Here is a 23,359-nt window from a genome sequence, read left to right on the forward strand (position 1 = left end):
AAACACCTGTGTACTAGGGTCACATGTGGCGTGGTGGAGTCAGCGCATAGCACTGCCCGGTGCCACCAGGGCTTTCACACTGGAGACACAGCAGCGGCTCTTTCAGGGCGCTTTGCAGGCGCTATTTTTAGTGCTGTAGCGTCTGCAAAGCGCCCCAGTGTAAAAGGGGTCTTAAACTCCGTACACATATGCATGCAAAATTGTGTTTCCATAGCATACAAAAACCTGTGTGCTATTATAGTTGGTGCTATTCATTCATAATTGCACCCCAACACACCTTAAGGCACTTGCGTTTTAAGTCAATCAGAATGCATGGTAGCAAAATGCCATGCATTTTTGTGCAGTCCAAAAATTAAAAAGGTAAGCGATACTTTGGTAGCATTTTAGTCTGTTGAGCAGACCATTTAAATACGCTACACTAACTCAGCACATGTTGCATGTAAAACACCCATTAACCACTTCAGCCCCGGAAGATTTTACCCCCTTCCTGACTAGAGCACTTTTTGCGATTCGGCACTGCGTCACTTTAACTGACAATTGCATGGTCATGCGATGTTGTATCCAAACAAAATTGACGTCCTTTTTTTCCCATAAATAGAGCTTTCTTTTGGTGGTATTTGATCACCTCTGCGGTTTTTATTTGCGCTATAAACAAAAAAAGTGACAATTTAGAAAAATGAGTAATATTTTTTACTTTTTGCTATAATAAATACCCCCCAAAAATATAAACACATTTTTTCCTCAGTTTAGGCCAATATGTATTCTATATATTTTTGGTAAAAAAAAGAGGGGGGGGGGAAGCAACTCTAGTTATACTTGTATATAATCTACACACACTAGTGATTTGGAGCAGTGAGCATTATAGTTTACCTTCTTAAAGCCAGGTTCCTCTTTTTTTTCGTATGTGCTCTTTTTAGGAGTAATCTGGGCACGTTATGCCCAGTACCTGAGGGGATATTGACACAAATCTAAACCTATTCTAATCCCTCCACTTTTCAGTTATTTTTGATTGGAGATGATTAGACAATTTCTTGTAACAGTCAGTATGTGTCCCCAATTTAATTTAAATTTTAAAATAAGCCCGTTCTGATATAGAAAATAGTGGCTTTGCTGTCTTGAAACGATACTTTTGAGTTGCTGTCCCAGAACAAACATTTTGTTTAGAACAGTAAACAGATCTGTGTACTCTTTCTGGCTCAGTGATTCAAAGTATTGAATGTTTTGGATTAGCATAAACCAGGAAAGTAGCATTTTTTTTTCTCTATACATATTTAATTAGAAGAAAGAAATTCCTTTTTTTTTTTTTTTTTTTTTTTCAGGTTTAATAAAATAAATCTTTATTATCTGAATATGTCGGGGTGTTACGTTTACATATATGCGATATATTGTGTGCAAATGCCATGCTAAAATTTTGCCATGTGATGATACTGGGTTTTCAAATTTTGTTTAATTTTATTCCCTTCTTTTTTCTAATGCAGGTTTGAGTGGAAATCTGGCAGACCTTGAACGGAGGCAAGAAGTATTTGGGAAGAATCTTATACCTCCTAAAAAGCCAAAAACGTTTCTTCAGTTAGTATGGGAAGCATTACAGGATGTAACATTAATTATTCTAGAAATAGCAGCCATAATATCTTTAGGCCTTTCTTTTTACCGACCTCCTGGTGAAAAAAATGACTGTAAGTATTGATTGCTCTGTATAACCGGCCTTTCTAATCCAGGCATGTCTGGACTTCCTTGTGGCCTTCAGCCTGTTTTAAACCAAAGGCCTCATTCACGTGGGCAGAAAATATCGCTGTTAGACTCCTGGCATTTAATTTTATTATTTTTTTACACCCCTGACAGTATTTAATGTGCATATGCATCTTGTGTCATTTACAGGAGTATTTTAGAGTTCAGGGGCTTAAAAAATTTTTAAAAAATGCCCCAATCCTTTCCTTGCTTTCAAAGTGCAGTTTATCAGTGTAATGTACAGCCATACGCATGTAAACTTATTCTAATGGCCAGAATAAATTATTACTCTGACCGCTAGAATGCATTTACACTCAATGACGTGCATAATTGTGTCTACATGCGCAGCATTATGCTGTCCATACATGGTCGAATTTCAAAAGAATTTTTTCTTTTGAAAATCAGTAAATTTGTGCGTTCAATTTCACCTCATGTTGCTACAGAAAAGAATTTTCGTGGCTGGGAATCTTTTTTTTTTTTTTTCTTTCCGGGAATATTCTTTTCTTGCACATGCGCATTTGTTTTTTGATGACGTTTCTTGCATGAGATTGATTAGAAAATTGTTAGTTTTTTTAAAAATTTCCAACATGTCTGATTACTCAAATTTGATTGCTGCATGAAAATCAGCTGTTGGTACAGCCCACTAATGGTGCAAAATAGGAATAAAAATTCTTAGATAAGATTTTCGAAAGAAAATTCTTTCGAAATTCGACCCATGTATGGCCTGCCTTAGAGGCATTTTTTTCTGCCAAGTTCTGACAGAAGAAATACAACGTATTTGGAACCTAAATTCATACACCTGTGTGCACGAGGCCTTAACCTGATTGAGGTTCCTATTGATAAAGGCTATACTTCTGCACAAAATTTTACAGCTGAATGACTAAGATGCTTCACTGATCCTTTTGGGGGGGGGGGGGGGGGGGGTAAATATTGTAAATTTACTATACTGCCAATCCTCAGTGATGTAAGTTTTTTTTTTTTGGACTAAAGTAATCTTCGATATAACATGGCTTCTTGCAAATTTAGTCCAGTCTTTGGCCCACTGTTGAATTTGATTTCACTCCTAGACTATCTGGAGTAAAGTTGCCAAAGGTATTGCACAAGCAAGAATATGAATTAGCATAGCTATTTACGGCATGTTTTTACATGTGTAATCTGAGTGCTCGTTCACACTATATGTACATGAAAACTGTGCGGATTTCACTTGCAGAGAAATTAGTTTACATCAGTTTTCATGTACGTCAGTTATGTTCCCTGTTCACACCATGGTAGCTGTCATGTCTGTTTTTTTTCTCGTGCAGAAAACTGCATACACGTCTTCCTTTGTGCCTTTGCAGAACGTGTGCAGAAAAACTGACCTCTGCACCATGGTGTGAACAAGGCCCTAAAGCGAGAGGTAAAGCGCTGCCTTTTTTTATTTATTTTTTTCCTTACCTGGAAAGTAAAGGTATAATGTGCTAGTATGCATCGCATACTAGCACATTGTATGAAACTTGCCCGCAAACAAAGCCCTAGTCACCGCTGGAGGCCACATCCATCTTTACCCGCCTTCCTTCTGGCTGTGTGACTGGCCGAAGCCGTGTGACATCACTCCCGCGCATGCGTGCGGGAGGCGCCAGTCATGGCACAGGGCTCTGAAGAAATGTCACGGGTGGCCAATGAAGCCATTGGCTGCTTATACATTAAATATCTCCTAAACGGTGCATGTTTAGGAGATATTTACAGTACCTATAGGTAAGCCTTATTATAGAAATGCTTGTGTGACTTGGATTTTGAATAACAGTGGAAATCGGGAAGGTCGTATGAATGTGCAAAGGAGAGCAGCTCCTGCACTGTTGTGATAGAATGATTTCCCATTCTAGGAGGTTTTGATTAAGTAGTCCATTTGTTGGGGTAAGAGTTAGTGTGAACTTTCCCTCTTGGTGACAGATCCTTACCAGCACTTTGTGTGTGAATTATTACACCCATTGGACTGTCATCCATTTACATTGGGACTTTTCATCAGTCTTTAGCGCTGCATTTGTGTTTGTATGTCATCAATGCATCCCTGACCTTTCCAGCTGCATGTACTGTGAAATAGCCTTTGCTTCAGAGGTGATTTTTTTTTGTTTTTTTGTAGTGTGCTTTTACTGTTATGGGGCTTGTCTACAAGCTCTGTCCTTGTCTCCTGGCTAGGAGATTACACCCATTACCTTCTATGTGGCCCTACTTGCCAGGAAGAGAGGACTTGTGGCACTGAATGCCTACAAAACACAGGCACAGTTGTAACCAGAGCAGAAGTCCCTGTTGGAAAGACTTCTCTCTTCTTGTTCTGGTGAACAGCTATCGGTTCTCGGGCACTACTGACAGATGGCAAACTATTAAAATGTTTTGCCTATACTTGTGTACATTATGTGGCTAACTTTCAGCACTTGGATTATGTTAAAATTGTGCTGAATTTATTTTCTTAAATATCACCCATGTTACATATTATTATTTTTTTTGTTTTTGTTTTCATTTTGCAGTGTGTGGAGAAGCCAGTGGTTCTGCTGAAGAGGAGGAAGGGGAGGCAGGCTGGATTGAAGGAGCTGCTATCCTTCTATCTGTTGTATGTGTGGTGTTAGTAACCGCTTTTAATGACTGGAGTAAAGAGAAACAGTTCCGAGGGTTGCAGAACCGAATTGAACAAGAGCAAAAATTTACAGTTGTCCGTGGAGGCCAAGTTATCCAAATTCCAGTGGCTGATATAGTTGTTGGAGACATTGCACAAATAAAATATGGTAAATATTTTGCATCATAAATGATTTTAATCATGGAAACTTATTGTTTGTCTAGATCTTGACAGATGGTCTTTGTTTTAGGTGATCTGTTGCCTGCTGATGGAGTACTAATTCAGGGAAATGATCTTAAAATTGACGAAAGTTCATTAACTGGAGAATCCGATCAGGTTAAGAAAAATCTGGAAAAAGACCCTCTACTGCTTTCTGGTTGGTATTCTTTACCATTTGTTCCATAAATTAATTCTCATTCTGGATTTTAAAGATCTCTCGTATTAATAAAAACAGATTGCATTTCAGATTATTTTATATAATGAGTTTATGATGTTAAAATACTGCTTTCACTTTATTGAATTCTGCCTCCAGTATTGAATTTATCTGAACCATAAATGCTGTAGCAGTGAGATCAGCACCCACTTTGGCCTATTGCATGTGAGATATATCCAGCACTCACAATCTCCAGTGTCCCCTCCAGAGAATTTTCACTGACGGGTATCCACTGTCCACCACACAAACTGCATGTTGACCAGTGTCCATGTCCTCCTTGCAGACATTGGTTAGTACATAGCCCAGACATAGCTGATAGTCTAAAGCTCAACTGAGCTTCATTATAAATGTTGAACCTCCAACATCTAATGCCCTCTCCATATGTGAAGCACACATACCTCAACTACCAGTATCAATGGCAGCAGTGAGGTAGGCCCTCCAATGCATACAACCCTCTAGCCAGATTTTACACTAGTAGAGTATGAGCTTTGCTACTTCAGTAACCAGTCTGCAGTGTATGCATATTGACCTCTCCATGATCACCTTCCCTAGAATGAATGTTAATAGATAAGTTCTCCTTTGGGAACATGTTCCCCCTGTTTTTAGGGGGCAGTTACCTAGTTTTAGCAGGTACCCACTTGTACTTCTGCCCTGACTTCCCAGACAATCGGAGCATAAGTTCTCCCACCTCTTCCTGCCTGCAACCCTGTGGGTCAATTTACAAAGCGTAGTGCAACTCACGCATGCGCTGTGGAAAGCCAGCTGTGATGCCGCTGAGTCGCAGCCAGATTCCCTCATTAACCAGTTCAATACCAGGCACATTTATCCCCCTCCTGCCCAGGCCAACTTTCAGCTTTCAGTGCTCTCGCACTTTGAATGACGATCATGCAGCACTATACCCAGACTAAATTTTTATCATTTTGTTCACACAAATAGAGCTTTCTTTTGGTGGTATTTAATCACCATTTTTACTTTGCTATAAGCAAGCATTTTACTGAATGAAACTGATTCATTCAGTCTGTTTTGTGATTAGCTGTGATTGGTCAAAGCTAATCACACAATATGGATGGGCTGATGTGCATTAGCCCCCCCAAGTACCCAGTCCTCGGCACCAAGTCCTCTGCCCATATACATTAACCCCTAAGCACCCACTCCTCAGCACCAAGTCCTCTGCCCATGTACATTAACCCCTAAGCACCAAGTCCTCTGCCCAAATGCATTAACCCCTATCCTTTAAACTATGAGAGTTCTCCTTAGTGTTCAGCACGCAGTACCCAGCATCTAGTTTTGCTTATGTGTATTAATCCATCAGCTGGCAGTGCTCGTGATTTTTGAAGAAATCGCCATTGGTGGCAGGCTCCATCTTGGTTCCATGTGCTGGCCCATCGATGACTTCTGTACCAGATCTGTAAATAAAAAAAATTGAAGGGGCTTTTTTCCCTGAGATTTTAGTTTCGTAAAATATCAGGGGAAAAGCATTCATTAATTAAAAAAATTTTTTTTTTCTACATCTCAGTTTGAGGTCCCCAGAGAAGGCACTAGTGACGTAGCTTTCCCTGGTAGCATCTGTGAGGCCCGGGTTCACTCAATACTTCCTAAAGACCAGCAAGTGCAATTTACTTTCCTATATGTAGCTGCCAAATTGTTTTTCCTGATTGTGCAGTACAGGACACAGGCTTCTTTCAATCCTTATGACTAGGTCATATACCGCTACAGGTGATTGAACACTGGCAAAAAAAAAAAAGAAAGCAGTCCCATATAATCTTTCCCAGCTAGCTTCAGTTTTTTTATTTGCTAGTGTTCTGCTCCGCTTTATTCTACTGAGAGAAGCTTACCGCCTTAAATTAAATGGAGGTATTTTTCTTTGTGTATTCCAAGTTGATTCTTCTCTCAACATAATTTCTGCACCATAGTCACTGACTTTTCATGCAAGCTTAGCTCAGTTGACTCCTGGGCAAAGCCTGGGGACCGTACTTGGACCCTGTTAAATGGAAGTTGGGGATCTGCCTGTAATGTTGCTACCATGCACTGGATCCTGCTATACGCCATCATTGAGTAGCCACAGGATGCGTTGCAGGTCCAGGTCCTTATTCTACCTGCTGCAGAGCCCTATCCCTAAATACTCATGAGTGTGTGCCCGTTGTGGAGGGCGAAGCCAGGAAGGTGGTGTTGCCCTAATTCTTGCATTTGATTGGTGAGTTAGGGTGGCAGCCCTCTGAATATTTACATCCCAGGCAGTGGCGTAACTAGAACCTTCAGGGCCCCGATGCAAGAAATCATGAAGGGCCCCCCTGACCCCCGGACAGGGCTCTTTTTTCCGAGCCCGATGGTGGAACAGGGCCTGGTCACAAGTGGGTGGCTGCATATAAAGGAATCGATTTCTCCATTTCCCCCCAGCTTCTCCTCCTCTCCCTCCCACGGGCATTTAGCAGCTGCAGGAGGAAAATGAAGAGATGGGTTCCTCTAGGTCGGTGTTTCTCAATCTTTTTCCAGGCAGGGCACCCTTGAAGTATACCCCTAGGTGAATGGGGCAGAACTGCAACCACTCTGCAACTGTGTGCATTAAATGCATCATCACTATCCCGCAACTGCATGCAAGAGTTTAAAACAGGCGGTCAGTAGGCAACATATTGCCTCTTTACCGGCTTTCAAATGCTGGTACTATGAATAAGCAAAAAATAAAAAAAATTGGTTCTGATTGTACACATATAGGGGGTCAGGATTAAAAGCATATACCAAAATTTATATATATATATATATATATATATATATATATATATATATATATATATCCGGTGGCGGTTGGTGCTCAAAATTTTTAGGAAGGCGCAAGCAAACTGAGAAACTTAGAAAAAAAATCAATTGCAGCCACTGTGCCCATCGAAGTCTGCCACTGTGATTATTCTCCCCCTCCCCGCCCGCTCGCTTTCTGCCCAGAACTTACCCTGTCTCGTTGGGGCAGCAGGTGATGGCCACGAACGGGGTCCTTCATGCGTCTCCTGCCGTCCTCATCTCCCTTCCCCTCCTCCTGATAGGCGTCCAATAGCCGCACCTATCGTTTCTGCCAATCAGATGACGGGTAACAGACCCGCACACCTGATTGGCGGAAAGGCGGTTCAGTGTGAGGAAGGTGAATATTAATTTGCTTTTCTAACACCTGGGTGGACTGTGAGCGCCAAGCAATTTACTCGAAGTTCACCTTTATTGACGTCTATTAGAGCCTATGGCTCCAATCAGGTGCTTCAAAAACACCCCCGCTGCTGTAATTCAGGCGCCCGAAAAGGGGCCAGACACCTAAATATGGGGGTGGCAGCGGTGGCCGTGGATAGATTCATGCTGTGCATGAATCTATCCATTGGTTATAGAGGGAGGGGGTGGCTGGAGGGAGGGGGCGGTGCCTGTGTGCCCTTATGGACGCACCTCCACTGATAAACAGTCACATACACTCACATACATACACTCGCATACACACATGCGCACACTCGCATACACATACATATGCACACATATAAACACACATACAGTAGATAGTCTTATAAAAAAAAAAAAAGGCAGCCCTTCTTTACCTTAGCTCTTCCTGCTGGGTACTGCACTGTAGGGGGAGACAAAGAGCACAGCACACACTGTGCTTTCACTTTGACAAGCTTCTTGCATAGTCAGTGCTGATTACAGTTTGGCTGACGATTGGGGAGCTCTGTTTCAGCCGCCCCTGCCGTTCCTCCTATCGAAGAGTACAGGGGGCCCTCAAGGGCCCCCTGCAACAAGGGGCCCGGTTGCCGTGGCGATCTCAGCGACCCTTATAATTCCGCAACTGATCCCAGGGTGCCCTTATAAGCCCCCAGAGGGCACAGGCAAGCTACTGACTGATTTACCAGTTTTGTTTTGCAGCAGACCCCCAGATTTCACTGCATTCCAATTTTTAAGACTGAAAGCATTTGTTCATCCTTCCAGTTGGAGGTTGTAGTTCGGCTCAGGACCCTAGTACCCTTTCTCCTGACCCTGCCTTTCACGCTTGGTCATTTGGGTGGTCTTCCAGCTGCTCTGTCCTATCTGGCGAGGAATTTTCTGCAACATAAGATTTCATGAGCAGACTTTCTCGCCTAGACAGCAGCCACAGATGTGCCCCTTAAGCCTCCCCTCTTTACTCTTTGATTTTGTCCTTGAGCCAGACATGGTCTCCCTGAGGAGGGTGTAGCTATTGAAGGTGGATCTTTTGCACTCTAAGGAATCGAATCAGGATAACAAACCTACTGCTGAGATTTCACCCAAGCTAAAGGATACTGTAGCTTCCCTTGACACTATGCTCTTGCTTATGCTGGGTACATATGAAAAGGGTCCCCCTCCCCCCCATGTTCAGTCTAGCGGACCATAGTGCTCTCTGTATACCATTTATTCACAAACTGGATAAAAACCTAACGTACAAACTTTAAAAAAAGGGCAGATCAAATCCTCAGCGCACCACTGATGCTGGAATATCTGAGACGTTTCCTCCCACCTATGCACATTACGCCCTTCTATTGGGCTTCATCAGTAGGCCTACTGATGAAGCCCAATAGGGCATAACGTGAATACTGTAGGTGGGAAGAGCCAACCCCGAGACGTCTCAATATTCCAGCATCAGTGGTGAGCTGAGTATTTGATCTGCCTGTTTTTTTAAAGTTTGTAAGTTAGGTTTTTATCCTGTTTTTTTTTTTTTTTTTTTTTTTTTTTTGTGAATAAATGGTATACAGAGAGCACTATGGTTCCCCCCCCCCCCCCCAATTTATTTCATGGTAACTATATAGAGGATAAGTAAACTAACCACTCAGGATTGTATCCATGAGAAGGAGAAATGAGAAATATGGTGATATCTAGAGAAGTGGATTAGGCTCATCAGACTCTGTAGTGGGTCTGATGAATGAGGTGAGCGGGCACTTCTTACAGAGGTGGTGGTTCACTGAACACTTTTTGTGGAGGATTTGTAACGTGTAGCACACAGCGGTGATGAACAGGGGGACATGTTTATACACATTGATTTAAGAGACTTAGGGCTCTTTCACACGGGGGCGGATCAGTGATGATCTGCCCTGTGAACAACCGCTTGCTCAGCGGGGATCGCTCCGCCGATCCCCGCTGAGCAGGAAGATGACAGGTCCGTCGCTGCATACTGTGCAGCGACGGACCTGTCAGAGCGCCGCTGTCCCCTATGGGGGATCGAATGATGACGGACCGCAGAGTCCGTCGTCATCCGATAACGGATGGAAAAGTAGGTTTTTCCTCCGTTACACTTTTTGGATCGGAGCGGGTCGGATGTCAGCGGACATGTCACCGCTGACATCCGGCGCTCCATAGGGATACATGTATGTCCGTTTTTCATCCGAAAACGGAAGGATGAAAACGGACATACGGATCCTCCTTGTGAAAGAGCCCTAAAAGTGATGTATGTTTTTTATTTTATATTTTATTTATTTATTTTTTTTATGTTTTTGCACTTGATTTTTTTACAGCAACACCATCAATGTTTGCAGTAAACGGCCAGCGTTACCAATTTGTACCCCGCCCCCGACATTTATCTGCTGAAGAACTAGTCTTTCCAGTCAATGACCTCTGACATCCATCAAATTGTACAAATTCTGAGCTTCAGGGGGATCCTCAATCTGGACTAGTAATCAGTCATTGCTGGACCCTCTCAGATTGGATGGGAGTATCTGGGCTTGACTCTAGACACCACTCTGTCAAATAACTTTCTGCCCCTTTCCTCTTAAGCCTTGGCTCTCTGGGCCCAAAAGAAGCGCTGTTTTTGCCTGCATGAGGGTTGTCTCATGGTTGTCTTTTTAAGGCTCTGTCATATGCCCAGTGGCTCTCCAGGACATTGCAACTCAACATTCTGACATCCTGGGGTAAACAGACTGTCATTGCACATTTGGTTTCAGAGACCTCTGATTTCCCACTCTCTGAAGGCCTTTGTTCAGGGTGCAGCCCACATGCCACTTTTTTGTCAGGTTTCCTTTGTCCCCTTTGGGACTCCAGTGTGGTTTTCTTGGCTCTGCAGAAGCCACTCTTTACATTTTTTAGGTATTTCTGTGTCTAGTCGTACCCGTAAGGTGGCCATTCTTGTTGCAATCACATCTTCGAGGAGAGGCTTATCTTGTAAGGAACCCTTCTTAGTGTTGCACAAAGTGTTTTTTTCTCCCCACGAAGGCCTCTGCTTTTTACCTCAATTAGATTATTCTCTTATGTCCTGCTCCCAAGCATCCTAAAGAAATTTCCCTACTTTTTTTTATTTTTTTTGTGACCTGAAGGTATCTGCATATTACCCAGTCATGATTTAAGCTGGCCATAGATTTGTTTTTCGATCTGATTAAAATAAAACTCCAAATCTGATTTCCCCCATCCACACATTCACGGTGGATGAAGAAATCCTCCTTGCTGTTCTACTGTATTCTGGCAGTGGGACTTCTCTGCAGCCAGAATTCAGTGCTGCATCCAATGGGCTGTGTGAGCTGATCACACATTTTCCAACCCTCCCAATTGAGAGGCGTTGATCACTAGGTCAACTCCCCTTGAATGGGAACAGCCAAACATTGGAAAAAATGTTGATTCCTGATGAACTAAGCCAAATTTTGATTCATCTATTTCCAGCTTAAGAGAAGCTGGTGTCCTGGGCTATACTCCATAAAACAGATTTTACTTAAATAAAACAAAAACATTTTTCTTCAACTTGGAAACCTAGCCAATTTAATCTCTGCATGCAAAGTTGCATGCACCATTGATTTTCATTGCCTGGAAATATACTTATTCTTTAATGTCCCCACCCCAGCAGCACATACAGTGGGGACGGAAAGTATTCAGACCCCCTTTAATTTTTCACTTTGTTATATTGCAGCCATTTGCTAAAATCATTTTAAGTTCATTTTTTTCCACATTGATGTACACACAGCACCCCATATTGACAGAAAAACACAGAATTGTTGACATTTTTGCAGATTTATTAAAAAAGAAAAACTGAAATATCACATGGTCCTAAGTATGACGCTTTCCTCAGTATTTAGTAGAAGCACCCTTTTGATCTAAAACAGCCATGAGTCTTTTTGGGAAAGATGCAATAAGTTTTTCACACCTGGATTTGGAGATCCTCTGCCATTCCTCCTTGCAGATCCTCTCCAGTTCTGTCAGGTTGGATGGTAAATGTTGGTGGACAGCCATTTTTAGGTCTCTCCAGAGATGCTCTTGGCTGTATTAGATCAAAAGGGTGCTTCTACTAAATACTGAGCAAAGGGTCTGAATACTTAGGACCATGTGATATTTCAGTTTTTCTTTTTTAATAAATTTGCAAAAATGTCAACAATTCTGTGTTTTTCTGTCATTATTGGGGTGCTGTGTGTACATTAATGTGGAGAAAAATGAACTTAAATGATTTTAGCAAATGGCTGCAATATAACAAAGAGTGAAAAATTTAAGTGGGTCTGAATAATTTCCGTCCCCACTGTATTTGCTTTGGTTTCTCTGTTGCTCGTTTTAGCTTCAGGAAACAAGAAAAGGAAGCCCTGTGTAAGCTCAAAGTTGCATTCATCAGAGCTTACATAGGGTTTTGGATGCTTGCCCTCATATGACCGCATTGGACCAAGTGTAAGAGGAAGGGTAGTGGGTCACACGCTCTTCCATAATTGGAAATACTGGGTAATTTCCTCACTCAGCTGGCAGCTTTACAGAATAATGTGGGAGTGAAGGAAAGGCGATTAAGTATTGTTTCAGGAAAGGGGCAATTGGAGTAAGCAATATAACTTTCTTGCATTGTACTTTATAGTGTTACTCCCCAACCCACAACTCACTACTGCCTAACTGCTGTGATGTTCCCTTGATCCCTTGTTCAGATTTTGTCAGTATTTTCCATAACAATAGTTTTCTCCAGAGTGAAACTTAAGCAAATTTGAACTTTCATGTTTAATGCATTGCTTATATGATTTTCATAGGAACGCACGTTATGGAGGGCTCAGGAAAAATGGTTGTCACTGCAATTGGAGTGAATTCCCAAACTGGAATTATTTTTACATTACTTGGAGCTGGAGAACATGAAGAAGAGAAAGAAAAAGAAAAAAAGGAAAAGAAAAGTATGTTTCTAAAGGAATTTTAAAGTATTTCAACAAAATCAGCACTTTAATTATGGATTCTACTGATGTGACTTTTTTTTCTGGATTATCATTCCATTGTTGCACTTTTCAGTTAGGATTGTGTTTGGCAACAAAAACCCAAGATGTTGGACCACAGTAATTATGCATATACCATACTGGGTCAATCTCCCTGGAAGGTGCAAAAGTAGGCACTCATGACTACACTGAGCTCTACTCAGTCCCACACTGAATGGCTGCCCTGCTGCTTACTGAACATTTTTTGCACCATCTCAGTGATTTCAGAGCGTTCTCAAATTTAAAGGTAGCGATCGTGACCATCACGCCCCTCCACCTCATCCAGGCAGAACGCTTTGCATTCTTTTGTCTGAATGGTACTTGTGCCAAGTGGGCAACCTTCTGTATTTAGTAAGCAAAAGTGCAACCACTTAGAATGGGTCCCGGGAGCTAGTGGAGATCACTTCCATGGGGATCAGCCAGGTGTGATAACAGTCAGGCCTATAACAAAAAAAATTCATGGTTGCATGGGTCCAAGCTGACCAAAATATAATTACGTAAAAATGTTCATATGTCATTTATCTTTATTGCAGGCCAGAAGGGTGCATTGTTGGGAAAGCTCAGTCATCTGCACAATTCCATTGCATTACAAATTGTCATAATTTTTTCTGTTCTTTCATTGGGTGGTGATAAGTGGGCAGAGCTTGAAATTCATGTAATACCTAGATACACTTGCACAACATAAGAGCTCCTGTCTAGGATATGTATCGATGGGGTCGAGCACAAGACATATTTCTGTGTGCTCCTACTTTCATCCTTTTATTCCTGCCTCCTGGAAACAAGTGATTTAAATCTGCTAGGAGATGTAACGTAGTGAACATTTCTGTAAAAAAAAGAAAAAACTTGTTTAATTGTAGTAATTTGCACTTTTAAATGCACTGCAGATTTTGGTTTATTTAGATATGAATGTTTTGTAAGGAAATTAACAACCCATTCACACCAGTGATCCTTGATCAACACACAGCATCTGGTTTACATTGTAACACAGTGGTGAAGTAGCATCAGAGTTGGCTTTTTTAAACAGAACTTTTAGAGATGTCACGTGTGTCAATTTAATAGATGTCTGTTCACGGCGGCGTTGCGATGTGGTTTGCAGTGCAACCCCCTTCACATAAAAAAAGTACTACATGCGTTGCATGTTTTTAGTGCAAACCACAAGAAGGTATTTTACCCCACCACATCTGGTGAGAACAGGACCTAGCTGTGGTTGAAATGTGCACAAAATAGATTTCTTTCATCTTCTGAGAATTGGCCATGTACAGTAAATCTAAGAACGAATGTCAGTTCTTTTAAAATGCACAGTGACTACTGTTAATAAAGCAACTCTACTTCGGATATGCACAATGCATGCAGATGTAATTTCCCATGAAAGGTCTGTTGGTAGCATATGAGGAATGTTGACATTGGATTTTTTTAAGTCCTACAGTGTGTCCTTTTGGCACTAGAATGTTGCCATGGTGATAAGTGACTTAAAATTTGAGAGCATTACATGACAGATGCCTGCTCCTATGTTAGATTCTTGACTGTGGATCATATTAAGAATGATTATGATTTAGCTCGTTATCTATTAAAAAAGTAATTGTTTCTGAGTGGGCACACAGTTATCCATTTTTTTGGACAGATGGTACCAAACGAGACTGTTCTAATATCTGTTAAAACAATTTGTTAACAAAGTTTGCACACCAGTCATTTTGTTAAATGGAGAAAAAAAAATGCACTTTGGTTTTTAGATTTCTTTGTAAGTTTTCTCCAGAATTGGTTACATGACATCCGAAAACGCCTCCACAGGACAATGTGCCTAGTACATTTTTTATATTTTGTGGAAACTATGAAGAACTTATAACACTTCATGCAGATGACCTGTAATCTAACAATTTGATTACCCACGTTTATCCCTTTGACAATAGAAGTTTTCTGTAAATCGTATCCTGCTGTTACAAGGGAAAAATCATATAGAGAGGGTCAATCTCCATAACGGGGGCACAGACAGCAATAAGAGCCCTTGCACACTGGGGCGGTTTGCAGGCGCTATTGCGCTAATAATAGCGCCTGCAAACCGCCCCGAAAGTGCCGCTGCATGTATTCCTGTGTGAAAGCCCCGAGGGCTTGCACACTGGAGCGATGCGCTGGCAGGACGGTAATAAAAGTCCTGCTAGCAGCATCTTCGGAGCGGTGAAGGAGCGGTGTGTATACCGCTCCTTTACCGCTCCTGCCCATTGAAATCAATGGGACGGCGCGGCTATACCGCCGGCAATGCGCCTCTGCAGAGGCGCTTTGCGGTGGTTTTTAACCCTTTCTCGGCCGCTAGCAGGGGGTAAAACCGCCCCGCTAGCGGCCGCATACCGACGGTAAAACGCCGCTATTAATAGCGGCGTTTTACCGCCGACGCCGCCCCCGCCCCAGTGTGCAAGGGCTCTTAAACCTGACATGGGCTCTAATTTCTTTCCACTCTATCCAAAACTAAAACAAAGTTTTGCCTTTTTAGATGTACTTTGTCCATGGTCTTGCTTGTATGATCGAAATGCTTTTTGAAACTAGCCAGAGGCACTACAAACTCGGGCATGTGTTATGAGTAAGCACCCATGTCTATGAGCTGATTGTGTAGTAACAGTTTTCTGGTCTGAGATGTGCGGATATTAACGGATTTAGAGCAAAATTAACACTTTGGAGGGCATTTGTGTATATTAGGACAGCCATTCACATGTTGAATTCTGAGCGACTTTTCGTTTGAAAATCTACCAATTATTCAAAAGGTGGGATTTTCAATCATTAGTGGGGCCGCAGCAACAGCCGACTTTCGTGCAGCCATCAAATTTGATGGGTCATGTTGTAAATTTTTTGAAAAGCAAATGAATTTCTAAATAATGATGGGAGAATCGTGCGAGAAATGTGAAAGTGCGCATGAGCTGTGACCTGGAAAGAAAAATTTTTTCTTTTCCATAACATGAAGTGAAGTTTAAGGCTTGATTGATCAAAACAATAGTGGCACCATCGGACGTACAATTTTCAATCCCAAAAATCTTTTTGAAATTTGACCCATGTAGGGCTTGCATAACCCAAGCTCCCCATTCTGACGTCAGTATGGGGTGAAACTGATTTTATTTTGAAACCACAATGGCAGCGCCAACACCCGATAGCCGATTGAAGAAGCGGCTCAGGTGAGGACACTGCTGGATGCCTGGACATGTAAGTGCCCTAATAAGTCAGCAGCTGCTGACTTTTTTTATTTTTTTTAGGGGTGAACTTGGAGATCCCTTTTAAAGGGATAAAAAGTATTTTTAGATGCTCTTTAGAATTCCCTTGCATTTCCGCACCAAATTGTTTGGGTTTCTGACAGATACATTTACCTGTCAAATGTGATAGCGCTGGGGCCATAGTGTCCATACTAGATGCTCTGCCCTCAGTGCAGCTCCATGTTACTGATCTTCCTTCCCGGCCACTGTGCCGATCACACAGTTTTGTAGTAGGGTGGGTTGAACTTGATGGGCAACAGAAAGATCACTTCCGCATCAGGTCTGTCTTGCTTGTGATGACATTACTGTGGGTGGGCGTGAAGTTTTGTGAGTGGAGCGTGATGGGCACCTCTGAGACTAGTTCTCCATCAGGTCCACCTCCTATGTGTTTTTCTTTGCCAAAATATGAACATTGTCATATTTGAGTAATATCTAGCATCCTTACCCCTTTGTTTACATTTAACCACTGAATTGCCCCAGTGATGAATCATATGTATGAAGCAGGCATCCTAGCAATCGTAAACCCTGTGTGTGAAGCAGTCACGTTCATGACCGCTTTCCAGCACAAAATGCCCCACTCTGAGCACTAGCATTGCTCTGTATATCACCTTTTTAGGATCTGTCACCTCCATAGTAACAGGTTCTTAAAGCGGGAGTACACTGCATCTGAGCACCACAATCCAAAAATGCTATTTTAATTAATTTTTAATATTCAAAGCAACCCCCCCCCAAATCCATGCATGTCGCCATGCTTTGCAGGACAGATGATTCATGTAAATGGAACAAGGGAAAAAAAACTGCGCTTTGGTAAGGTGTACAAAAAACTAAATTGAGCTGCAATTCCACTATGTAACATAAACACAGTCTAGACAAATGGGAAAACAATTGGAATCGCGCTAGAGAGGACTTGTGTCCTGGCAAATGGTCGCCAATCCACAATAGTCCTTAAACGTGTATGAATGAACAATGAAATAAAGTGAAACATAAGTGATAACAAAGTAAAGTAAGACCATAAATTTCTTAATAAAAAATTATAAAATTAAGTCCATGTGCAAAGAATAAATCGCCCATGTGATATATACAAATTCTGGTCAACGAAAAAAATCTTGCTGTAAAAGGAATAGTGCTTGATCCACCACAGGTAAACAGTGGCCGCTTACCAGAGACCCATGATCCCCCACTACAGAGGATCAATGAGGGCTGTTAGAAGTAAGGTGTTCCGGATGACATCCGATGGACCGGGAGCCTTAGTGTGTAGTGGCACAACAAGGACCTTGGTATCGTGGTGGAGAAATTCAAGCTGACAGGGGCTGGGACACCAATTCCAAGTTGAATGCGCTGCAGCCCTTGAACTCCCTGATGTTTCCCAGGCACTCTACCTCTGTGCGTGGCTCCGGGTACACCTGAAGGAGCCCCTTCCTCCCCCCTCTAATGCCTGTGCACCTTCTACGGTGCCAGGACACAAGTCCTCTCTTGCACGATTCCAATTGTTTTCCCAGATGATTCATGTAGCATTGACTTTGTGGAATCCATTTGCCCTAAGCACAGGCATAAAAGCAGTGGGGCTTGCTTGGCTGAGAAAACCCCCTCCTCTCTTCCAGAAGACTCCTGCGCAGTGGTGGCTGATGCTGGGGGAAACAAGACATTAAACAAAAGACATCAACCCCCCCTTTTTATTTATATGCATTTATGCTTTTCATAGATGTTATCTGTACCTTCTCCAATTTATATGGTTAGCTAAACTCGTGTGTGTATTTTTTTTCAGGCAAAAAACAAGATGGCACAGTTGAAAATCGAAACAAAGGTATTTTTAATTTTTTAACGCTGCTTTAAATAGGAATCATGTTTGAGTTGCATAATACAGGTGTTCAATAAAAAAACAAAACTACTTGTGTTCTGTTTGAGTGCAAAAGAAAAAAATGTAAATTAAATAACTACACCTTTAACAAAAATTCTACAGGTGCACTAATTTCTTTTTTTTTTTTTTTTTTTCTATTCCCATATCTGAGGCAAGGGAACTGCTATAAATAGCGGTCATCCCAGTGCTCCATACCGTGGTGAAGACTGTCCGTCCTTTTTAGGGCTTCTTCACACCTTTGCATTGTGGTAACACAAGCACAGCAGCCCACATTAGACTTCTTCGTACGTTGTGGCGCATTTGATCATTTGCGCCCCAGACTCGTGTGCACTGTAGCGTACCACAACCCTTGGTAACAAAATATTATTTGTTGTGGTGAGTTATATCTGGAACGAACAAATGGCAATCTTTTGAGAATCCCTAACACTTTGAAAACCAGACTTAAAATGTTTACCGCTTCAATACCGGGCCTATTCTGGCACTTCTCTACTTCATGTAAAAATCATCATTTTTTTTGCTAGAAAATTACTCAGAACCCCCAAACATTATATATGTTTTTTTTAGCAGACAACCTAGGGAATAAAATGGCGGTCATTGCAACTTTTTATCTCCCACGGTATTTGCGCAATATTTTTTCAAACGCCTTTTTTTTGGAAAAAAAATGGTTTCATGAATTAAAAAATAACAAAACAGTAAAGTCAGCCCAATTTTTTTGTATAATGTGAAAGACGATGTTACGCCGAGTAAATAGATACCTAAAATGTCACGCTTTAAAATTGCGCACAATCATGGAATGGCGCCAAACTTCATTACTTAAAAATCTCCATAGGCGACGCTTTAACATTTTTTACAGGTTACCAGTTTAGCGTTACAGAGGTGGTCTAGTGCTAGAATTGTTGCACACGCCCTAATGCACGCGGCGATACCTCACGTGTGGTTTGAGCGGCGTTTACATATGTGGGCGGGATTTACGTGTGCGTTCGCTTCTGAGCGCGAGCTACCGGGGACAGGGGCGTTTTAATTTTTTTTTTTTTTTTTTAATTATGATTTTCATTTTTTTTACTTCATTATTTTTTTATTTTTACACTTTTTTTCTAACATTTTTATTACTTTTATTCCTATTACAAGGAATGTAAACATCCCTTGTAATAGGAATCTATGTGGCAGATCCTCTATATGGAGAGATGTGGGGTCACATCTCTCCTAGGCTGGAAAGCATGAGATCGGAAAAAAAAATTCACCGATCTCATGCTGACAGCCGCGATCGCGGCTTCGGTTATTTCCGGGTACCCGGGCGTGACATAACGACGTGCCTCCCACGGTCATAGAGATGGCTGGTGACCATCTGTTCACCAGTCATCTCTATTGTCAACATCCGGCGCCGGCCGATTCATTCTCCGGGCCCCCGATGGCACGGGAGAGCCCGGAGAAGCACCGGATGGCGGCGGGAGGGGAGGGTCCCCTCCCGTTGCCTATAAGAACGATCAAGCGGCGGCACTGCCGCTATGATCGTTCTTATCGTGCACAGAATCGGCGGCTGAAAAGAATGATATCTGAATGATGCATCTAGCTGCAAGCATCATTCAGATATCACCCCACAAAGTAGAGGACGTCATTTTACTATAGGCAGGTAGCACTGTTGTCTTGGTGTAAATCTGTGTATATGGGTTTATGATTATTATTATTACTTATTTTATCTGCAGCAAAAGCTCAGGATGGTGCAGCAATGGAAATGCAGCCTCTTAAGAGTGAAGATGGCGGAGATGGAGAAGACAAAAAGAAAGCACATTTGCCAAAGAAAGAAAAATCTGTTTTGCAAGGCAAACTTACTAAATTAGCAGTGCAGATCGGGAAAGCTGGTATGTATATTTATAATTAGCATGTAATATTTTGGGGCTTTTCAGTTTATTTTAAGTGAGGTTTCCCATTCTGAAGGATTATGTTTTGATTTATTTTTTTACTCGTTCTCCTGTGTTGCAGGAAAACATAACCTTGTATTGTCACACTTGTTCTTACCACAGATCTTGGTTAATAGCTTGTTAAGGCTGCCTTCATTGAAAAATGTACCCACATTTGTGAATGTATCTTGAGGATGTATTATATGTAGGGAAGGATTCTTTACCCAGTTTCACAGCTATGACCATTTTTAAGTGAATTTTGGGACCTGTTTGGGAATGGTCAGTTAAGGCATTAGCTGTGTTTCAGAGTTTAAACTTCCCATATTTACATACCGGTGGACTTTCTTATCATACATCACGGGACACAGAGCCATAGTAGTTACTATGTGGGTTATAGGCCACCTTCAGGTGATGGACACTGGCACGCTCTAAGACAAAAAGTGCACTCCCTATATAACCCCTTCCACTGCTGGGAGTACCTCCTTTTTTTGTTTTCGCCAGTGTCTAAGGTGTTGGTCATGAGTAAAGATGTGCTGAGCTCCACTGGAGCAATCCTTGCTGTCGCTAGCCATGCAGCCGGATCCATTCAAGATGTCTTTTTGGGCCAAATTGAATGGTACCCAGGCCTCGTATCCAAAGAAACGAGGTATTGCCTGTAAACACTTCCCTTTTAGAGAGCTGGACCCCGGGATCCAGTACTTTTTGGTATTAAGGCCATAAAGTTTTTACTGGTGGTGGTGCCATTACAGGTCCAGGATTGTGGGTTTCCCCGAGGATCCCCAGCTCCTGAAGGTTTAACGAAACCCTCTGTGAAGGGTGAAGATTGGGGTCTGTTTGTTTACCACAGAAAACCCTGCGGTGGGAAAGGTAAGTGGAGTTTTCTAAGAAATTTTTTAAATTTTCTTATGAATGTCTCTATTAATTTAGTAAATGTTGTCATGCCTATATGTCACCACTGGGGGCTGTATAGAGCACTTACCGTCTCATGTTTCTCAGCCCACGTTGTATCTAGGAAGCAGCAGTTTCTTCTTCCTCCGGCCAGCAGCAGACCTCCGGTAAGTCTGAGAGAGGGGGGGGGGGGGGGGTTCCCACTCCCCACCAGATGTCCCCCTGTGCTGTTTTTTTTCTTCCCCTCTTCTTGAGTAAAGAGCACAACCAAAAATGGAAAAGAAAAAAGTTGCGAGCGGCACGCCGCTCGGTGGCTTCCAGACCCCCCTTCGCCATTCCTTCTTCCCTCTGGATCCCATAGGATCGGAGCCCGTGCTCGTGCGGGCAAAAGCTCTTCCTTTTTAAAAAAAAAAAAAAAAAAAAAAAAAAGGGCCGTAGGCGGGGGGTCCTCCAATGTCCAGCGCGGGAGGTATGTTTTAAAAGGCACCATTTGTGCTATTGCAAGCTGCGGAGGGACACGAGTTAAAGGTGGCATATAAGAGGTTTGGTGACACAGGCATTCCTTTTGACACATTTACTACTGCATCAGGCTGAGCATAAATAGCAGTGACAAAGCTGGACTATTGCTCAAGCAGTGGATGCATTCCTTCTGGTAGTACCTCTGCTTTTTGCATCGGGCTATGGTCGGAAGGGGGGTGGAAACCACCTCAAAATAGGGCTCTAGAAGGATTTCTACAGTCACACAAAAGCCTAGATCCATCCCAGTAAAGATGGCATCCTCCCCTGAGATTAATATGGCTGTTCAGCGTGAGCCATCAGAAGGGGCTGGTGTTGCTGCTGCTCTTAACACTGCAGCCCCTGTGTATATTACACAGGAGGTTTTTTTCTTCAACCATTTTAAGCTTGGAGCAAAAAATTGATGCTTTAATCGCATCCCAGAGTGGGACTAAGTGTAGCAGGTCCCCGTCCATTGCTCAGGACCCTCTTGCTGATGAACAAGGAGCTAGAGATGATGATTTTCTCTCAAAGGACCAGGAAGAGGCTGATGTCTCCTCTTCCGGAAGTATCAGGTTCGAAGGAAAGGTTGTTGGTACAGACTCTCTCTGAATTGGTCCCCTCCACATTCTTACTGCCAGTAACGCAGTTAGTCGATGGTTTGGGGAGGCTTTAGTGAACCCAATCTGTTCATGCCTTTCCTATCCATTCATGGCTAAGATAGCTAATGTATTCTGAGTGGGAGCACCCAGATAAAGTTTTTTCCTCCGAAAAAGTTTTCAATACTTTATCCTATGGAGGAAGACTTCTATAAGAAATGGGGAATTCCAGCAATTGACGCTGCTCTATCCTCTGTGAACAAGAATTTGACTTGTCCGGTAGACAATGCTCATATGCTAAAGGATCCAACAGATAAGAAGTTTAAATTCCTTTATAAGAACTATATTTCGCTTGCAGGTTGTCATTCAACCTGCGCTGGCAGCAGTTGGAGTGTATCAGTCCTTAAAGGACCATTTTATAGAGTTACTCAGTTATTCCTGATCAGCAGGCCCAGGATCTGGCCAGGGTATCAGAAGCGTTGTGTTTTACAGTAGGCGCTATGAAAGATTCTATTCTCCAGGCCTCACGGCTCATGCTAGGGCTGGTACATGTGCGTAGAATCCTATGGTTGAAAAATTGGTCAGCCGTAGCATCATGCAAAAAGCTCTTGGCCAGTTTCCCTTTTCATGGTGAACGGTTATTTGGAGACGATCTGAATAAGTATATCCAAATAATTTCTAATGGGAAAGTTCCCTTTTACCGGTTAAGAAGCTGTTTAAGCATTTTTCTTTTAAACATGCTTCTTCAGTGCCGGGGGCATCAGCCTCAGGCAGTCACAACGGCCTCCACCGTCAGGTTCAAGAGGTAAACCTCAGGGTCAGTCCCAGGGTCAAAAGAGGACCTGGGGGAAGAAACCCACAAAACAAAATACTAAAGCCTCCTTATGAAGGTGCGCCCCCGCTTGCTCGAGTGGGGGGAAGGCTTCTACAGTTTTCAAGGGTCTGGCAGGAACAATGTCAAAACGGATGGGTGGCTTCCTCAATTTCTCTAGGTTACAAACTAAAGTTCCAAGAGTTCCCATCTCCTCGTTTTCTCAGATCAAACGTTCCCAGAGATTCAGTGAAAAAGAAGTCTCTTTCTAGCTTTGGATCATCTCCTGTCTCAAAGAGTGATATCGGTCGTCCCCTTGGAAGAGCAAGGATTAGGGTTTTATTCAAACCTTTTCACGGTTCCAAAACCAAACTGGGATGTCAGACCCATTTTAAATCTCAAAGATCTAAACCGGTTTTTAAATATCTGTTCTTTTCGCATGGAGTCAATCCGATCAGTAGCCTCCATCTTACAAAGGGGAGAACTTCTGGCGTCAATCAACATCAAGGATGCTTATGTGCTGATTTTCCCCGCTCTCCAGAAATTTCTACGCTTCGAGGTAGGAAATCTTTATTTCCAGTTTGTAGCTCTGCCTTTCGGGCTAGCTACTGCACCACAAGTGTTTACAAAGGTCCTGGCTCCTCCTTTAGATAGGTTAAGG

At 42.4% G+C, this 23,359-nt stretch overlaps 1 protein-coding gene across 5 annotated transcripts in view; it reads left to right on the plus strand.

Annotated features, from left to right (window-relative positions):
* Nucleotides 1-23,359, plus strand: part of ATP2B1 (ATPase plasma membrane Ca2+ transporting 1) — a 327,368-nt gene that overhangs the window by 151,071 nt on the left and 152,938 nt on the right. For all 5 annotated transcript variants that reach the window (XM_073620194.1, XM_073620193.1, XM_073620195.1 and 2 more), the window contains 6 exons: nt 1,479-1,676; nt 4,233-4,487; nt 4,569-4,694; nt 12,704-12,841; nt 17,915-17,953; nt 19,711-19,866. In XM_073620194.1, the coding sequence (XP_073476295.1) occupies nt 1,479-1,676; nt 4,233-4,487; nt 4,569-4,694; nt 12,704-12,841; nt 17,915-17,953; nt 19,711-19,866 (912 nt within the window). The remainder of the gene's footprint in view (nt 1-1,478; nt 1,677-4,232; nt 4,488-4,568; nt 4,695-12,703; nt 12,842-17,914; nt 17,954-19,710; nt 19,867-23,359) is intronic.

This window comes from Aquarana catesbeiana, linkage group LG03 (assembly GCF_042186555.1).
Source record: "Aquarana catesbeiana isolate 2022-GZ linkage group LG03, ASM4218655v1, whole genome shotgun sequence".
NCBI lineage: Eukaryota > Metazoa > Chordata > Amphibia > Anura > Ranidae > Aquarana > Aquarana catesbeiana.